This window comes from Jaculus jaculus, chromosome 12 (genome assembly GCF_020740685.1).
Source record: "Jaculus jaculus isolate mJacJac1 chromosome 12, mJacJac1.mat.Y.cur, whole genome shotgun sequence".
Classification (NCBI taxonomy): Eukaryota; Metazoa; Chordata; class Mammalia; order Rodentia; family Dipodidae; genus Jaculus; species Jaculus jaculus.
Window position 1 is genome coordinate 60,471,492 of NC_059113.1, and position 17,845 is coordinate 60,489,336.

General features: G+C 50.6%; 1 protein-coding gene across 4 annotated transcripts; it reads right to left on the bottom strand.

Moving 5' to 3' along the window:
• Nucleotides 1-631: 631 nt before the first annotated feature.
• Nucleotides 632-15,614, bottom strand: Taok2 (TAO kinase 2). Of its 4 annotated transcripts, none has more exons than XM_004670262.2 (18): nt 15,479-15,614; nt 15,228-15,299; nt 14,508-14,609; nt 13,999-14,044; nt 13,809-13,905; nt 13,548-13,661; nt 13,356-13,447; nt 11,989-12,082; nt 11,812-11,893; nt 10,754-10,921; nt 10,332-10,598; nt 9,997-10,158; nt 7,169-7,534; nt 6,887-7,090; nt 6,327-6,566; nt 3,084-3,296; nt 1,949-2,131; nt 632-1,863 (listed from the first exon to the last, which is right to left on the bottom strand). In XM_004670262.2, the coding sequence occupies exons 1-18, from the start codon at nt 15,608-15,610 to the stop codon at nt 1,342-1,344; spliced, it is 3,156 nt and encodes a 1,051-aa protein (XP_004670319.1). In that variant the 5' UTR covers nt 15,611-15,614; the 3' UTR covers nt 632-1,341. The 4 variants fall into 4 exon arrangements, with proteins under 4 accessions (XP_004670319.1, XP_004670318.1, XP_044987416.1 ...); XM_004670261.2 differs by having other exon boundaries at nt 10,332-10,616; XM_045131481.1 differs by lacking the exons at nt 632-1,863; nt 1,949-2,131; nt 3,084-3,296 and having other exon boundaries at nt 4,545-6,566.
• Nucleotides 15,615-17,845: the final 2,231 nt, after the last annotated feature.

Genomic DNA, 17,845 nt, shown 5'->3' on the forward strand with positions numbered 1-17,845 from the left:
GCTCCTATCCTTCAACTTGACCAATCCCATCCCCACCCCCTCAAACCACTCTTAATAAGGAACGTGCGATAAGGATATGGCCTAGTGGTAAAACACTTGCCTAGCATGCACAAGGCCCCAAGAAAAGGAAAGAGTACAGCACAAACTCAGGCACAGATAGCCAGGAGATGACTCAAGTGTTGAAAGTGAGTACAGTAGACCTGAATGACCCATTAGAGTCCCACAGATCTCTGCAGGAATTTGTATTCAGGTACCTAGTTAGAAGGATGTAGGGCTTTGTGTTTGAAGTGGGCCTTCTGAAAATCCCTGAACCTAAAGAAAAGCAGAATCCAAGGGTTTTGGAGGCTGACTTTCCCAATCATGAAGTCATTTTTTAGCTACACAGCCAGATACATTCTTTTAAAGCTGGGCATGGTGGTGCCCACCTTTAATCCTAGCACTCAGGAGGCAGAGGTAGGATCACTGTGAGTTCGAGACCACCCTGTGACTACACAGTTAATTAATTCCAAGTCAGCTTGGGCAGAGTGAGACCCTGCCTCGAAAACCCAAAAGCAGATAAACACAAGTAATAATCACTTGCCACTGAGCAGTTCTTCATATACACCTTAGACAGAAAGGGTGACTCCTTCAGTCTGTTAGAATAACCAACAATTTATTAAAAGCTTGCCCTGGGCTCTGTGCCAGCCCCATAGCTGGGAGGGGCTCCCATGACTGCTTCCAAAGGGTACAGCCCTTTCCAAGGTAATTTCCCTTGTCCCCACCCCAGCCCTGACCCCAAATTAAAAAAAAAAAAAAAAAAAAAAAGACAAGACGGCACAGGACGTCAGATAGCAATGGGGGAATGGAGAGACCCAGGCGCATCCTAACCCCAAGACCTCATCCCAATCCTGAGGAAGGCCTTCTCCCATTCTCCCTACTTTGGATCCCAGACATGTTCTGCCATATCTCAAGTCTGGAGGCCCTGTCATTCCCAGTCCATAGCCCCATCGCAAGGGTAGTATAGTTCTCTGAATATAATATATCTAGACCCACCCTTCCCCCTCCCCCAGGGGACCAGATGAATATTGACGCACACTCCTCCCTCTGCTCCCAGGCAGTGATGGAGGGAGACCCTGGCACCATAGTGGGTAGGCAGGGCTCCTGGTCAACATTGGGGCACCAATGCCCAAGCTGGCCTGGGATCACTGGCCAACCCCGAGAAGCTCATGAAATGAGGTCTGAGGGGAACTGAAACCAACATTCTGTCCCCACCACCCTTGGGTTGGCCTCATTTACTGCCTGTAGGACCAGGGTCCACCCACTCCCACCCTGCCCTACTCCTTGGCTAACCCACCCAACACTTCAGGAATAGAAGTGGGAAGAACCATTGAGGATGTGGGAAGCAACACTGGTACTACGGCTCAGGGGCCCTGGTACTGCTGCAGCAGGGGGCCCCACATTCTCACTGCTACTACCCCCAGAGGCTGCCCGACGCAGGGGCTGGGGGCTGTTTCTTAGCAGCAGCAGAGCTCCACCACGAGGTGTTCCACTCTGTGTTGGAGGCCCCAGCCAGTTTGGGGGACCTGGGGGAGCCAGCAGAGCTGGTTGACGCCACGCTGGTGGGGGCATGCCTGGTGGAGGAGGGCCGTGGCTCCAGTGGGCCCCTGAGCGGGGGACAGGACGGGAAGGCCAGGCAGGGGCAGGGGGTGGAGCGGGATAGCCCTGGGCAGCAGCTTCAGCTGGAATGCCCCCCAGAGCCATGCTGGAGAAGCCCAGCCTCATGCTCTCAGCATCAAAGGCCTCAATCTCACGGGCCTGCCGCTCTAGCAAACTCCGGATTCGCTCGGAGCGTCCTGTTTGCAGGGCCAGCAGCTCTTCTTCTACCTGTGACACCCAAAACAGGGGAGGTGAGAGTCCCAGAGTGGAAAGCTGACCCTCCTTCCCACATCCTGGGGCCTGAACCTCGTACCCGCTGCTCCAGCAGCGCCCGCCTCAGGGCTACTCTCTGCTCTAGCTCCCGCAGCTCTCGCTCATGCTGGCTCTCAGTGCGGATCTTGATCTTGCTCTGATAGGCGTTGAGCAGCTCCAACTCCTGCTGAAGCTGCTGCCTCAGGGCCTGGAACTCTGCCTCTTGGGTCTCATCAAGCCGGAGCTGGAGGGCAGGAAGAGCTGATTTTAGGGACATTCTCCTCTCCCCCATGATCCTCCCCTGCCCCGGTAGGCCTGGGCCCTAAGGTGGCAAGGAGCAGCAGTCTCAACGTCTATCAGAATGGAAGATGGTCATACCCTGTGGCACAGCAATTACACTTGCAGGAATCTATCCCCCAGGTATACTTGCACATGCGCTCCAGGTGTTCACGGAAGCGTTGTGATAGCAAAATGCTGGAAACAACCTAAATGTCCACCAATAAGGGATGGGTTAAATAAATTATGGTACAGCCATACCATGGAAAATTCTACACTGTAAAAAATGAGATATGTGTACTGACATGGAATATGTCCAAGAAATATTGGGTGGAAAAAGGAAGTCAGAAACAAATATGTACAGCATGATTCTATTTGTAACTTTTCTATATAATTTTCCAAATATGCAATAGGAAACAATCTATAAAACACTTAATCATTACCAGGTTACCTCTGAGAGGTGGGACTGGGTGAGAATGGGGTTCCTGATTCTTTGCACTCCATTTGCACTTTAATTGGCCCACTCCAGTGTTGTGTATGGTCAGTTTTTAGAAGAGCAACCTTCCAAATTTCCTGAAGTCTGAGTAAATAGGCATATGGGCCACACTCATTGTAATCTGCTTCCTGTTCACATAGTAAACTAACTGAGGCCCAGGAAAAAAAATTATAGCCACTCTTTTTCTTTGGGTGTTCTTGGTAGACAGAATAGCTTTGAAGACATTAGGAAAATACTAAGAGAAATAATAAAACAATTGAGAAATTGAAATAATAAAACCACTGCAGCAAATATCAGCAAAGCGTATCTGAATTTCCTCAAGTCCAAGAAGGCCCAGCTCTGTTCACACCTCCCATCTTCCTTTGACAGAACTCAGGTGGAAATAGGCCAACCTCTAGCCTCCCTCCCAGACCCCAGGCCTCACCGCCTGTGAGCTGAGCATCTCTGAGATGGACTGGTCGTACTGCTCGGCCAGGATCGCCAGCTTGCGGGTCTGTTCCTCCTTGAGCCGCTTAAGGAGGCTCTTGTGCTGAGCTTTGGGGGTGGTCTCCAGCAAGTGTGCCCGCAGAGCCTTGTACTGCCTGGTCTGGATCTTACATGTCTCCTGGAACTGCTTCTTGATCTGCAGCTCCTTCGACTGTGCAGTGGATGGATCAAGGGGAAATGGGGGCAGGGGAGAAGGAGAGGAGGAAGAAGAGGAACAACGAGGGAAAAGGGAGAAGAGAAGGAGAAAGGAGACAGAAGCAGAGACAGGGAGAGGGAGAGAAACAGAAAACATGTTAGACAGAGGGGGCGGGGGGAGCTGTATATAGACAGACATGGAGATGGGATTGTACTGAGAGACAGAAAGGTCTCCACAGGTAAGAGAGGAGTAGAACACAAGACAAGTTCTAAGAGCATGACCACAGTTGAGTGAGATATCACAGAAAAATGTCAGGAGTTCACAGACAGGGAACTGGGACTCTGGAGGACCAAGTGCTCTGACCATGCAACCAGGGAGAATGTGACCTCAGAAGAGAAGCATGTGAGCAAATGTTTAAGATTGTGCAAAGGATCAAGAGGGAGGACCAAGTCACACACAACAGCCATGGAAGAAGCCGACACAACTAAGGACAGACAGAGAAGTCCCAGGAGCAGCACCTCAGGGAGAAAAGGCAAGGGAAGGAAAAGCACCAACTGAGGAATGGGAAAGACGCTGCCCTGGCTTGGGCAACAGAAGGGAGAGGCAAAAGAGGTGACCAGAAAAGGCCTGACAAGTTCAACAGGCAGCAGCTGTCACCCTGACCAGATCCACATTCCAGCCCAGCCCCTACAGACTCAGCTCCCACTCCAAGCCCACAGCAGTCCCAGTCCTTTGACCCGTACACTCTGGTCCCCAGCTCAACACCCTCAACTGTGGAGGGTCTATAGTCCCAGCCCCCAACCCTCTAGGCTAATGCCTGACACAGGGGAGAGACACAGCTCCAAACCATATAGGCAACAGGTTTGGAATAAAGATGGCGAATGATTCCTAAGGAAGGGGCCCACGATCAGGGGAAATGTGAGACCAGGTTCTGTGGAAGCTCCATGGGGAGCCCAGAGCTCAGGGCTGGTGGTGGTCATGGTACAATACAGCTATGAAGGTAAAGAGGATGTGGCTGAGGAGTGAAAGGAGTGGAGACAACGTAGATGGGGTGAAGAGGTCATGGAGCTGGGGGGCCAAGGGTCCAGACTGGGGACAAACCAGGGAGGCTAGGCGGCAGGACAAAGCAGACAGAGGCAGCTTGGGCCAAAGGTACAGTTCCGCTCAGATATTTTTATTTGTGTTTGTCTTTTTCTCTTCTTTTTTGGTGAAGGGAAGGGGACAGGTTGGAAGGGAGACAGAAAAACAAAATCAAAGAGGAGAAAAAAAAAAAAACCCATGACTTCCCTCCCTGCCACCCCTGGCCCCAGGCCTGAGCTGATGAGGGTGAGGATGAGCACACACAGTGGTGGGGGGTGGGGGACAGCAATAACTTAGGGAGAACACAGAATGTCACTTCTGGACTCCACAATAGAGAAGGCTGCCTGACTAGAGGTCTCAAGGGCCGGGCTTGGGGAACATATTGAGGAAGGAGGTGCAGAAAGGAGGACTGGGGACTGGAGAAATTTCACCGAGTTGTAGGAGATAAAGTGCTCAATGCTCTAAATTTGGGTGTGGGGGGGTTAGAATTGGTTACCTCCAGGGAGGAAGGGCCCGGAAATGACGGGTCCGGGACCTCCGCCCAGCCAGAGTCCCTGCTGGTAGCTGTCTGGGAGCAGGGAGCATAAGCCGGCGCTGGCTACGAGGTAGTAGCCGAGGGATCCGGCTGGGACGTTCACTCCTAAGCAGACCCCAGCTGGCCAATGTGTGGATGGCCCAGGGGGGCAAACGAGAGGCTAAACTGTGGCTGGCTCGGGCCAGACGCCAGTTCCAACCCTTGCACAGAGCCCAAACCCTTGCTAATAGGGCTAGTGGATGCTGAGCAGTGTGAGGCTGTCCCTGCCGGGGCCAAGGGACAGGCAGTCGGCTTCGGAAACCATTTTTGTTGGTTTTGGGGTAGAGTGCAAATAGGCCCCGATCCCCCACAGCCCCACAGCCCTGTAGGGCCCGAAAGGCCATTGGAGACAGGCGCAGCAGAACCCGCAACCAGAGTCGAGAGATGCCTCGGCGCAAACGGGGGCCCTGCTGCTGTACCCATTTGCCCCCAGCTGCCACAGCTGCCAGAGGTAGAGCCAGGCCAGGCCAAGCTAGAAGCCAGGCAGCCCCAAGGCCCAGAGGCACACCCATCAGGCCTCGGCGCCAGCTGAGGCTGAGGACTGTCCCCAGTGCGGTGCCCTGGGCCAGGAGGAGGAACAGACTAGGGGGCAAGTGGAGAGCTGTACAAAAGAGCAGGTAGGAGGCCCCCAGGCCCACAAGTCCTACCTCAAGGGCCAATAGTGCTGCCTGAAGGCCACCCCCACCCTGGGCTGCCAGCAATGGGAGGAGCAATAGAAGTAGTAAGGGCAGGAGGCCAGAGGAGGACCCCACAGCAAAGGAAAGGCCAGCCAAGAATCCATGAGATAGGAGTCCAGGGAGCTGGCTAGCAGGGCCAGGCCTCAGATGTGATGGAGGTGGCTCTGGAGGAATGTCTGGAGAAGGACAGCCATCTCCAGGATCCCTAGGGGTTCCAATTGGAGCCCCTTCCTCCTCTTCCTCCTCTTCCTCTGGGACTGGAGTCAGGGCAGGACCCTGAACCCAGCCGAACTTTAATTCCTCATCCAGAAGGCTCCCATGCTCCTTCCCCCACAGCCTCCATTCCCCAGCCTCCTCCTGGCCAATAATGCTCCTCTCTTCAGGTGCTGGAGATGGGACTCTATGTTCCTCCATCTCCTCCTGAGGTATACCCCAATCTTCCTCATTAACCAGACTCCTATGTTTTTGTGGGCTGGTACTAACGGTTCCTGATTCTTCCCCCAGAATCCTCTGCTCCTCTGGCTTCAAAGTGGACCTTTCCTTTCCCAGAATCCTTCTCTCTGGCACTGCTTCCTCCTCCTCTCCCAGCATCCTTTGGTCCAGGACTGCCTCCTGACCAGATAGGCAGGGCTGCTCTTCACTAAGGGTGCCTGTGCTGGGTGGTCCCAGAGCCCCAGTAACAGGAAGGGCCACGGGGCGCCGGCCTGCACGTACTTTGAGGCTCTTGGGTTGCTGGCGAACCTGGGCCGCGTGCTTCTGACGTAATTCTTGCTCTCGTCGTTTGTTGTACTCCAGCTGATTGCCCAGCTCTGTCTGGTGCTGGAGGCGGGTGAGCTCAGCACGTGTGCGCTGGACAGCCTGGAGTTGCCGCAACTCCAGCTCCCTAGTGGCCTCGTGCTGCCGTAGCAGCAGGGCACACTCCAAGTCCTTCTGAGTCTGTTTCTTGTTCAAGTCCTAAAGCAGAAGAGAGGCAGTGCTCAGGGCCCAGTCAGAGAGCCTCCTTGTTGGTATCAAGGAAGAGCCCAGGATTCTTTCCTTGGCAGAGGGACCTCTGATGTAGGGGGAGATGAGGAATGTAAACTCTTGGTTGGCCTAGGAACAGGAGGCCTAAGGATATCCTAGCAGGGTCCAATGGGCATGAAGGGAAGAAGGGTGTTGAAGCCAAACTACACCACCAGGAGGGCAGAAGGGAAAGAAGATGTGACGGAGGCAAATAAATGAAGGGAGGTGTTGGGATCTTTGAGTGGACAGAAAGGGCCAGTGGGCAGCCCTACCTCTCGCAGCAGATCCTGGTCTAGGCTGTGACGAGCCAGCAGCATCTTGCGCTTGTATTGGCGACACTGCAGCTCAAAGTACTGGCGCTGGCGCCGTAGCAACCCTGCTTCCTCTTCCGCCTGGCACTGCTGTAGTTGCTCTTTCTGTCGTAGCAGCCACTCAGCCTTCTCCCGCTTGGGTGTGCTGGGGTTTTCCTGGAGTTCCTGGTAAGGTGGTGAAGAAGTGGGTCAGAGCCTGCCACTGGTCTGGCCCTTGGCTCACCCATGGCAGCTCTGGCTAACCTCCTTCAACTGTTCTTTCCGAAGCTTGTAGGTTCTCTTCTGTGCCTCTAGCAGCGCAGCCAGTTCCTTCTTCTGCTGCCCGAGGATATGTTGCTGGAACTTCCGTTCCTCAGCCTGGGCAGCTCGTGCCTCTTTCTCACCAATGGCCTGGTGCCGTCGGGCCAGCTTTTCAGCCTCAGCCCCAAAGCCAGCCCGCTGTGCCTCAAGTTCCCGCTGTAGCCGCCCACTGTGCTCCTCACGTTCACCCCTCAGCCGAGACTCCAGGGCCAGCAGCTGCTTTTGGTGCTGTCGCCGCATCCTTTTGTAACCACTCAGTTGCTCCCGCAAGGCTGAGTCCTGCTCATGCTCCTGGATCTGACGGCTGACCTAGAGTAGGAGAGAAGACAAAACTGGGAAGCAGCCCTGGCCTCCACTGTATGCACACACATTGTCTTTATGCTTTATGGGGATAATCATTCTTCTCTAGTAACTTCCCCACACTTAAACACTCTATTTTTTCAACTGGGTAATGGAAATACTATCTACATCATGGGTTGGTATGATATAATGAGATGATAAAAAGTGGCAAACACTGGTCCTGGCATAAAAGTAGGAACAATTCAGATGAGTTCAAAAGAGTGTATCAGACACATCTGGGCTCAGTTCCCAGCTTTCCCAATTATCATCATATGATCTCAAGCAAGTGAGCTTCTAAAATCATAAATTCCTCATTTGTTACATGGGCCAATATCATTACACAGACAACTGTGATACACACAGAAGACTGACCAGTAAGTGCTGGAGTCCTTCCCCTTTACCAGATACTGAGGGTCACGAGGGTCCAGGCCAGAACAAAACTCAGGGCCTGGATGTCCTAGTCCAACTGTAATCTCTGGTTCCATCTCAGCAGATCTGTTGGTAGCTCTTAAACTACTTTAGGTAGTAAAGGTCTCAGAAATCATGTATCTCTGTACAGTACAATAAAGCAAAGTACTATCATAGCAGCCAGAGTTGTCCCAGAACCCCCAGATATGACCACTTGCCCAGCAAACTCTATGGGTTATGGTACTCAAATGCAACTAAGCTGGGGAGTAACCTAAAGGTTTATTAAGAGCAGGAATGAAAATCTATGTCTTTTTTATTATTATTTATTTGCTTGAGACAGAGAGAGAAGAAAAGAGAGGAAAGGAGAGTGAGAGGGAGGAAAAGAAGGAGAGAACGGGTGGTCATGGGCCTCCAGATATTGCAAACAAACTCCAAACGCATGCCCCACCTTGTGCATTTGGCTTATGTGGGTTCTGGGGAATCAAACCTAGGTCCTTAGGCTTTGCAGGCAAACACCTTAATCATTGAGCCATCTCTCCAGCCCGAAAATCTATCTTAAAAAAAATTTTTTTTTGTTTATTTTTATTTATTTATTTGAGAGTGACACAGAGAAAGAGGCAGGGAGGGGGGTAGAGAATGGGCGCACCAGGGCTTCCAGCCACTGCAAACAAACTCCAGATGCGTGCGCCCCCTTGTGCATCTGGCTAACCTGAGTTCTGGGGAATCGGGGTCCTTAGGCTTCATAGGCAAGCGCTTAACTGCTAAGCCATCTCTCCAGCCTGTGAAAATCTATCTTGTGAAAAGCTTTGATTTGCCAAGTGTGGTGGCATGTGCCAGTAAATCCTAGGACTCAGAAGACTAAGGCAGGAGGACCACAAATTCCTGAGGCCAGCCTGAGCTACATAGTGAGGTTTTATCTCAAAAAACAAAAATAGGGTTGGAGGGATGGCTTAGCAGTTAAGGTGTTTGCCTGCAAAGCCAAAGGACCCAGGTTCGATTCCCCAGGACCCATCAGCCAGATGCACAAGAGGGCGCACATGTCTGGAGTTCATCTGGAGTGGCTGGAGGTCTTGGCGTGCCCATTCTCTACCCCCTTCCTCTTTCTCTGTTAAATACATAAAAATAAAATATTAAAAAAAAATAGCCAGGCGTGGTGGCGCATGCCTTTAATCCCAGCAAAGATAGGAGGATCGCCATGTGAGGTCATCCTGAGACTACATAGTTAATTCAAGGTCAGCCTGGACCAGAGTGAGACCTTACCTCAAAAAACAAAAACAAAACAAAAAATAAATAAAATAAAATAAATCTAATAACATTTTTTCCATGAACTGAAAAAAGTCTTGACTTTAAGAGCAAAATAAGAGCTGGGTGTGGTGGCGCATGCCTTTAATCCCAGCACTCAGGAGGCAGAGGTAGGAGGATCACCATGAGTTCCAGGCCACCTTGAGACTACATCGTGAATTCCACATTAGCCTGAGCTAGATGAGATCCTACCCTGAAAAACCAAAAAATAAATAACTAAAATAAGAGCAGAATAAGGTCCCACTTAGGACTAAGACCCACCAAAGGTGCCTGGGCAAATACCTTGGGTAAATAGTTCTAAGCCACAGTGGCCTCACCTCTCAACACTCCCTCCCAGGGGAGCCGATATGATTACACATGTGAGGACCTGACAGCGGGTCACTGGCACAAGGCAGACCTCTGAACCTCTCACCCCTGCCCCCAGCAGCACTGAATCCAGCAAACCTGCACACTACCTCCAGGAACAGCACAGCAGGCTACATGTGCCTGTTCGTGGATATGAAGCACCTGGCCACCCAGAGAAGCCCAGGAAGGCCTCCAGAAGGTGTTATTTCAGCCAGGCTTTGAAAATGGGATAAAAGTCTGCCAAGCAGGGAGTGGGGAGGGTCAAGAGAGGAGACAGCAAGACACAACTATAATCATGTGCTAGAAGGACAAAGTCATTTTGGAACTTGGATAGTCTGGTGTATCCAGGAAACATGTAAGAAAAAAAGGACACTTACCAGTGAGGCAGTACGGATGGTGGCAAAGTGGTCCCGGTTGCGACAGTAGGCCCGGCGGCGGGCAGAAGAGGTGGTAGAGGTGGGAGCTGGAGCTACAGGTGGCTGGAGTGGGCCTGGGGTCATCTCTGGCTGGTAGGGGTCATCATACAGGTTGTCTGAGCCCTAGAAGGGAATGTAGAAGGGTTACCCAAGCCTCAAATATCAATGGGCCCAAGGAGAGTTACCTGGGAAGGCGCAGTCAGATATAGGAGGAGCAATCATGCTGAGGGAGGAGGGAGTACAGGGTTCAGGCAGCTCGCCTCCTGTCCCATGGCTACTCAAGATGAGCTACATACCGGTAGCCGGTGGATGATGGAGCTGTGGGAGGTGACTGTATGTTCCCCCTCCTGCATCATGGCCATCTCTCGGGCTTCAGGGCCTTCCTCCTCCTCCTCTTCCTCCTCCTCCTCTTCTTCTTCCTCCTCCTCTTCATTGTCCGAGGCATCTGCTAGGCTGTTGACTGAGCTGCTCTGGCTGGAGGCGCTGATGGACATGCTGGGCACTGAGTGGCTACTCTCTAGACTGGTCAGTGTCCCTGCCCGGTGCATGTAGGCCTCAGCCTCCTGTGAACAGGGCGTGAGCTGTTGGGCAGGGAAGGGGAAGGACAAGGAGTGTGTGTATGGAGCAGCACAAGGAGACCGAGGGTCAAGATGGGGGAGAAGGGGACCAAGCCCAGAATGGGGCAAGGGAAAGAACATAGCAGGGCAAGCTGGATCACCTCTTCCTCCTCTGGGGCCTCAGCACCAGGACCATTGGGTGCCTCTTGGAACAGGATCTTCTTCATCTTGCGGTATTGAAGGTTGTCTAACTCCCGCACAGCATCCTTGGTCCTCTGGATCAAGTCCATGATGACTGTGGGTGGCCGCTCCCGGAGCACAAAACGGTGCTGAGGAAGAGAACTCTGAGACCTATTGGCAACTCTCTCTAGAACCCATGCCTCTCAGGCATTCCTGTGGGGGCCCAACCCTACCACAGCTGGATGCTGATCTTGTCTTAATCCCTTTTCTCACTATCATCCATCCATCCACCCGCCCACCCACCCACCCATCGAGAGAGAATTGGTGTGTCAGGGCCTCTAGCCACTGCAATTGAACTCCACACACGTGCACACCCTTGTACACATGTGTGACTTTGTGTGTGTCATTGTGCGTCTGGCTTACGTGGACCTAGAGAGTAGAAGATGAGTCCTTAGGCTTTGCAGGCAAATGCCTTAACCACTAATCATCTCTCTAGCTCTTAAAAATATTTTAAACATTTATTTTTTAGTTTTTGGTTTTTTGAGGTAAGAGTCTTGCTCTAGCCCAGGCTGACCTGAAATTCACTATGTAGTCTCAGGGCGCCCTTGAACTCACAGTGATCCTCCTACTTCTGCCTCCCCAGTGCTGAGATTAAAGGTGTGCATTACCATGCCCGGCTTTAAAAATATTTTTATTTATTTGGAAGCAGAGAGAAATAGAAGAGGGAAAAGAGAAAGACAGAATGGGCAGCCAGGGCCTCCTGCCACTGCGAACGAACTCTAGATGCATGCACCACCTTGTGTATCTGGCCTTACATGGGTAATCGAGCCCAGGCTGTTAAGCTTTGTAGGCAAGCATCTTAATTGCTGAGCCATTTCTTCAGCCACCCCCCTTCTACTTTTTCTACTTCTACACCTAAGTGAAATCACACATTTAGCCTTGACAAGGCTACACAGGCTTTTGGCTTGAATTACATCAGAACACTGTGGTGGCTCCTACTAAGGTAGAGTTCTAGAATGCTAGGGGAACCACCACTAACCTTCAAAAGAACTTCTGAGGTTGGTCTGTCTTGAGGGATTTTCTGAAGACAGGAATCCACAAAATTCCGGAAGTACTCAGACCTGGGAATCCCAGAGGTTTGGAGATAGGAGAAAGGGCATGAGTCAGGCAGCCAGATGCCAGGGCTTAACCATGGGCTCAGAAACCCAGTCCTCACCAGTGTCCTGACTGGAGCGCAGGGGACTCATTCTGTGCAATGTGGTATAAGGCACTCATTGCATTCATGTTAAACAGTGGTGGTTTCCGTTCCGCTAGAGAAAAGACGGGGGAAGGTGAGAGGTAGCAGATAAACAGAGACTAGAAAGGAACGCAAGACAACTTGGATTCAAATGACCCTGAACAATTCCCATTATCCCATGGACACACCCATTCTATCACTATATATGGATAGAGTAGGGATCCAAGAAAGTCATATCAGCAAAAAAGGCAGAAAGAAGCATATTCAGTTATCATCCAAATTAGCACTTCCTAGGTACTAAATGAGAGCAAATAGTCTGCTAAGTATTATGGGGAAGACGAAGAAAATTTAAGAAGCATGCCCTGCCACCAAGGAATTTCCAGTCCAAAAGGATGAAATGAACTAACAAGTAACCTCACCTTAGGGCTGGGATGTAGCTTAGTAGTAGAATGGCTGCCTAGCCTGTGTCAGGCTCTAAGTTCAAGCCTCTAGCATCAGCAACCAAACAAACCCCCAGCAATACCAAATTAAAGATGGTAACTAGGCCAAGGAGATAGGTAATTGGCTAGTAAGCTGAGGGTGTTCAGAAGGCCTTTAAGCCAGCAAATCTGCAGGAAACTCAGGGGAGGTCTTTTGGAATAGGAAATACTAGAGTTAGACCTTGGGTACAGGAAGCAATACAAAAAAGGCAACAAAGTGGGAAAGTTCATAAGATACTCTGCTCAGGCACAACCTGTGATGGAGAGACTTAACACTAGGAAACATGGCTCTAAGGCTTCAGGAACTCAATCAGGCCTAACGTTTGGAGCCTGTCATCATGCATTTTATTTCCAACAACTGAAGCTAGTCTTAGTACCTCAAGCCCGCTTTCACATCCAGGCTACTGCAATAATGATCTCTGTCTGGAATGCTCTTCCCAGCATCCTTCTGACAGCTCTGTCTTGTGGGTCTGTTTAAGCATCTCTACTACACAAAAGAGGCCTTCTTCAACACTTAAACTAGGTCAAGTTTTACCTTTGTACCATGCCTTGAGCTTCTCCATTCTGTTCTCATCCCATTAACAGAAAATATGCCCGATTTCCCCAACTCGAATCCAAGTTCAATGAAGGCAGGAATCTCATCTCACTGCTGTACCCCTGTATACCACATAGTGGGCACCCTAAACAAACTAGGGTAGCAGACAAGAAGAAAAACTGCTACCCAATTCTTAGGCCTAAGAGCTGGTAGATTTGGCAACTGCTTATATCAGGGTTCCAGGGTAGTCAAATTGGACAGGAGCTTGGAAGCCTGGGGTCCATGGGAAAGGAATGTAAAAGAGGATGGGGGAGCAGAAAGGGCATCCTTACCCAGTTCAATGCAGGTTATCCCCAAGGACCAGACGTCTACTTTGCCATCGTACTGCCCCTCATCCATCGCCAGGATCACCTCTGGAGCCATCCTGGGAGAACAGTAGAGAGAGGCTCATCACTCACCCAGACCCTGAATTTCCTACACCCAAGACTGTGAGAGTTTCTGCATACACCACCATTTCCACTCACCAGTATGGGGTGCCCACAAAGGAGTTGGCAGGTGCCATGATGGATGCAGAGCCAAAATCACCCAGCTTTACTAAGCCTGGTTCTGACAACAGGATGTTCCCAGCCTTCACATCCCTGCCAGAGGCAAAGTATAAAGATAACACAGTATCCCAGAAAGGCTGGGCAGGGGCTTAAGGAGTGCCCAGGGCAGATGTATATAGCCCAGGAAAATAAGGAGCACACAGATAGCAACCCCTCCTGCCATGCTAAGTGCTTCTGTACCTATGGATCATGTTGTGTGAATGCAGATACGCCAGGCCCTGAAGTGCCCCATGGGTCACAGCAGCAATTTCTACCTCCTGAAGGGGCTTCTTGTGCACTGGCAAAGAACCAAAAGGAAGACTTAATAAGCCTTCTTCCTATAGCTCCTCTGTTCTTTCTTAGTCTACTTTTTGACCAATGAGTGGCTTACCTTCTAGAAGGTCAGAAGCTGAGCCCAGGCAATACTCCATCACCAGCTAAGGAAAAGGCAAATGTTAAGAGACCAATAGATCCTGGCCACCCCTGGCCTAGACTCAAAAAAAGAACTTTCTTGCCTATCCTTTACTCAGGCAATGGCTAAGGGAAGACAGGGAGGAAGGGCAACTAGAGAAAACAGGAAGTGATGGAGAGTCCCTGGAGTCAGGATCACCCCTACAAAGAGCCCAAAACACTCCCATTTGGATTTCCAAAGCCGCCTTCAATCTTCACCTCATAAAGCACACATGCCCCTTTTCTACTTGTTGTGTATGTTGCTACTCTTTGGGCCAGCCTCTCCTCCTTTACCCACCCTGACGCTCATGGGTTTTTATGAGGATTCAAGTGGTCAGGACAGACTCCTTCCCTCTCACTATGGTACCCTGAACAGGGCCTACTTAAAGAGCTGGACCAGGAAAAGATGTGCCAGAGTAAAGGTGACGCCAGAGTTGGTGGGTAGCTCACCCAGGCTGTGTGCTCCCTCAGGTAACAGCCCCGGTACTGAATGGTATTGGGATGCCGGAGCTTCTGTAAGAACCGAACTTCCTTGATGATGTCCTGCCATTTCTAGGAGGTCAAGGGAGGAGATGGGTGGGTTACCCAGCCTGCATGTTGAGACTGGAGCCGCTTGTTCCCAAGCCCATTCCTCTCACCCCCCCCCCCCCCCCCCCCCCCCCCCCCCCCCCGGCGCAAGGTAGGGTCTCATTCTAGGCTAACCTGGAATTCACTATGTGGTCTCATAGTGGTCTGGAACTCACAGCAATCCTCCTACCTTGGCCTCCTGAGTGCTGGGATTAAAGGTGCATGCCACCATGCCCAGCTCAACCAGATTTTTTAAAAATAAACTTTTTTCCCTCTTTTTTTTTTTTTTCCTTTTCAAGGTAGAGTCTCACTCTAGCCCAGACTGACCTGGAATTCACTATGTAGTCTCAGGCTGGCCTTGAACTCACAGCAATCCTCCTACCTCAGCCTCCCAAGCACTAAGATTAAAAGCATGCACCACCATGCCCGGCTCTTAAAATAAACTTTTTTATTTGGTGGTATGTGTGTCTTGCTGATGCAAACAAATGCCCACCTGGCTTTATAAGGGTGGTTGGGGAATTAAGCCCTGGCTGGCAGGTTTTGCAAACAAGTTCCTTTAACTGCTAAGCCCTCACCAACCTGATCTTAATGAGCCTGACTCACCTCATTTGACTGTTTCCCACTATAGGACATCTTCTTGATGGCCACGACCTCACTGTTTCGAACATCTCGGGCCTAGAGGACAAGATTGGAGGTGTAAAAGGCCATTTAGGACACAGGGTGGAGGAAGACCTGCTGACCCAGGAGAAGGGGGTAGAAAGGGCTGAGGTGGTGGACTGGTGCACAGAGGCTGCCTACAGACCCTCAAAGTTGAGAGCCTCCACTCTTGCTTTATTTCCCAAGTCCCAACTTACGAAGTACACAGCTCCAAAGCTGCCATGACCAATTTCCCGAAGGTCAGCAAAGAGCTTTTCAGGGTCATCCTTGAAGAACAGCTCAGCCACATCAGGGTCCTTCAGGCTCCCGGCCCGGCCCCCAGCTGGCATGGTGGCCCCTGGGGGCCCTGAGAATGGAGCCTGGCCTATAGAATGGAGATAGGACCTTTGAGCAAGGACAGGACCCTGAGGGAAAGGCCCTCTCTCAAGTTCCTGCATTCTCCTCCCCTCATCTAATGAGGGGGAGGCACTGGTGAGGAAGGGCAGGGGGATATTAGGAGTAACATCAAAGCTCAAAAAAAAAAACCCCAATGTTGCCTTGGCAACTAGATCACGGGCCAGGTCCCCAGAGTCAATAAATTGCTAGGAAGACAACTCTGGGAAGCTAAGCATCCCCAGCAACTCCTCAGCCTTCAACAAGTTCCCAGCTCCTCAGAGCCCGTTATTCCACTCAAGGATAAAAGGTTCTACTTGCTAGTCAGAACTCCAGATTCCCGCATGTAAGGATAAAAGGTTCTACTTGCTAGTCAGAACTTCAGATCCCTGCATGTTCTGTCCCACAAGTCCCATACCTCAGTGGTTTCCAGGCACATTCCTATTTCCCTTGGTCCTGAGGCTCCCCTCCCCCAACCTCTCACACCATGGATGAGAACAGGAAATAGGCTGGAGGTGGTGGAAATCCGGCCATTGTTGTAAGTGGGTACTGGACTGAAGGGGCTAGGAGAATCACTCTCAAAAAAAAAAAAAAAAAAAAAAAAAAAAAGGTAGGACAGATAGGGAGGAGATCTAGAATGGGAAGGACAGGGATATAAATGGCATCTGACTTTGAGAGTACCCACAGTGCTCTGGGCAGCCTTGCTTGTTCAGTCCAACTGTATAATCAACATACACAGGTATCAGATTTTATAGGGTATAAACATTTATTGAGAATGGATATTAAGCACTTCATATGCATCACCTTTCACTGGATCTCCACAACCTTATGGGGTGAATATTATCAGTACCCCTATTCACAGATAAGGAAACAGGCCCCAAAAGGCTAAATGACTTCCAGAACAGCCCTAGGAAACCATTTCCTAGATAATCACTAAGACAGAGGAAAAATGATGTCTCCAAGGTCAGAGAACAGGACCTTTTCATCTACAGACAGACCTGCATGCTCAGGACTGTTAGCTCAGCAACCGAGCTCAGCCCCCCTTTACAGGAAGGCTCTCTGACCGGGCCATCCCTAGGAGGAGCTTCCATAGCACCCAGAGAAAGTTGCTGCAGGGTATCAGAACCAGGACTCTTTAGGATAGGCTTCGGTAATTTAGGCACAAAGTAGTCTTCAGTAAAGCTGGACTCCCAGGACAGAGTTCTAGCTACTTAAAAGCACCTAACAATTTTAGCAAGTAATATTCTGTGTGCATTGTTTCCTGCTGTGCTGTTAATTCAGTCTCCACAGCCCAACTTGAAGCTGGAGGGTAGGGAAAGAGTCTGACTCTCTAGTTGGCCCCGGGGGTGTGGAGGGCTAGAATAGCCTGGGAGATTGATTGACAGACCTGAGCCCAGCCCTCAGCAGCTCCAAGACTGCTCAAAGCAGGACCCCTTCTGCCTTCTGCCAGCAACAGTGCCAACCACCCCTCACCCACACCACACACCCACACAGACAGGCAGGTGCTCACAACTTGCTAAGGAACCTTCATGACCTTCTTAACAGCAACAAGCCCAAGAATGCCAATCCAGGACCCAGCCCACATGAAAGAGGTGCCAGCCACTGGCAAGCATCACACAGGTCCATCCCTCTCTTCACAGTAACAGCATTTCAACAATTAACATCCAAGCTGCAGATGAGGAACCTGTTCCTTAATTGTTGTCAGTACATCCCATTGACAATGTATAGCAACAGGGGTTTTGCTACAAGTTCCTTATTCTTGATTTCCCCTTTGGTTAAATGGATTACAGCATGGGGCTGAGATCCCATACTCAGGAACACACATGGATTTTTCCTTCCCTTCCAGGATTGCCACAAAGCTTTAATCCTTGGTGTGTGGGGGGTGGGGGGCATTCTAACCCAGTTGCTTGGCTTTGTTAAGAGAAGTCATCATGGTCATCATATGTCAGAAGAGCAAGGCCTTTCTGGAATCCAGGCCAAAATGTGGGATGGGGTAAAAATGAAGGTCACTTTAGAAAGATAAATCCATGAGGCAGATAGACAAGCTGGAGAATTCCTTTCCTTCAGGAAAAGCTACCAAGTATAGCCTTTTTGAAAAGGAAGCTAATTATACCCCCCATTTTCAAACCTCACATTCCAATACATTCTTCTGTTGAGTCCAGGTCAAAACCAGGCTCAGAAGAAAAGAGACA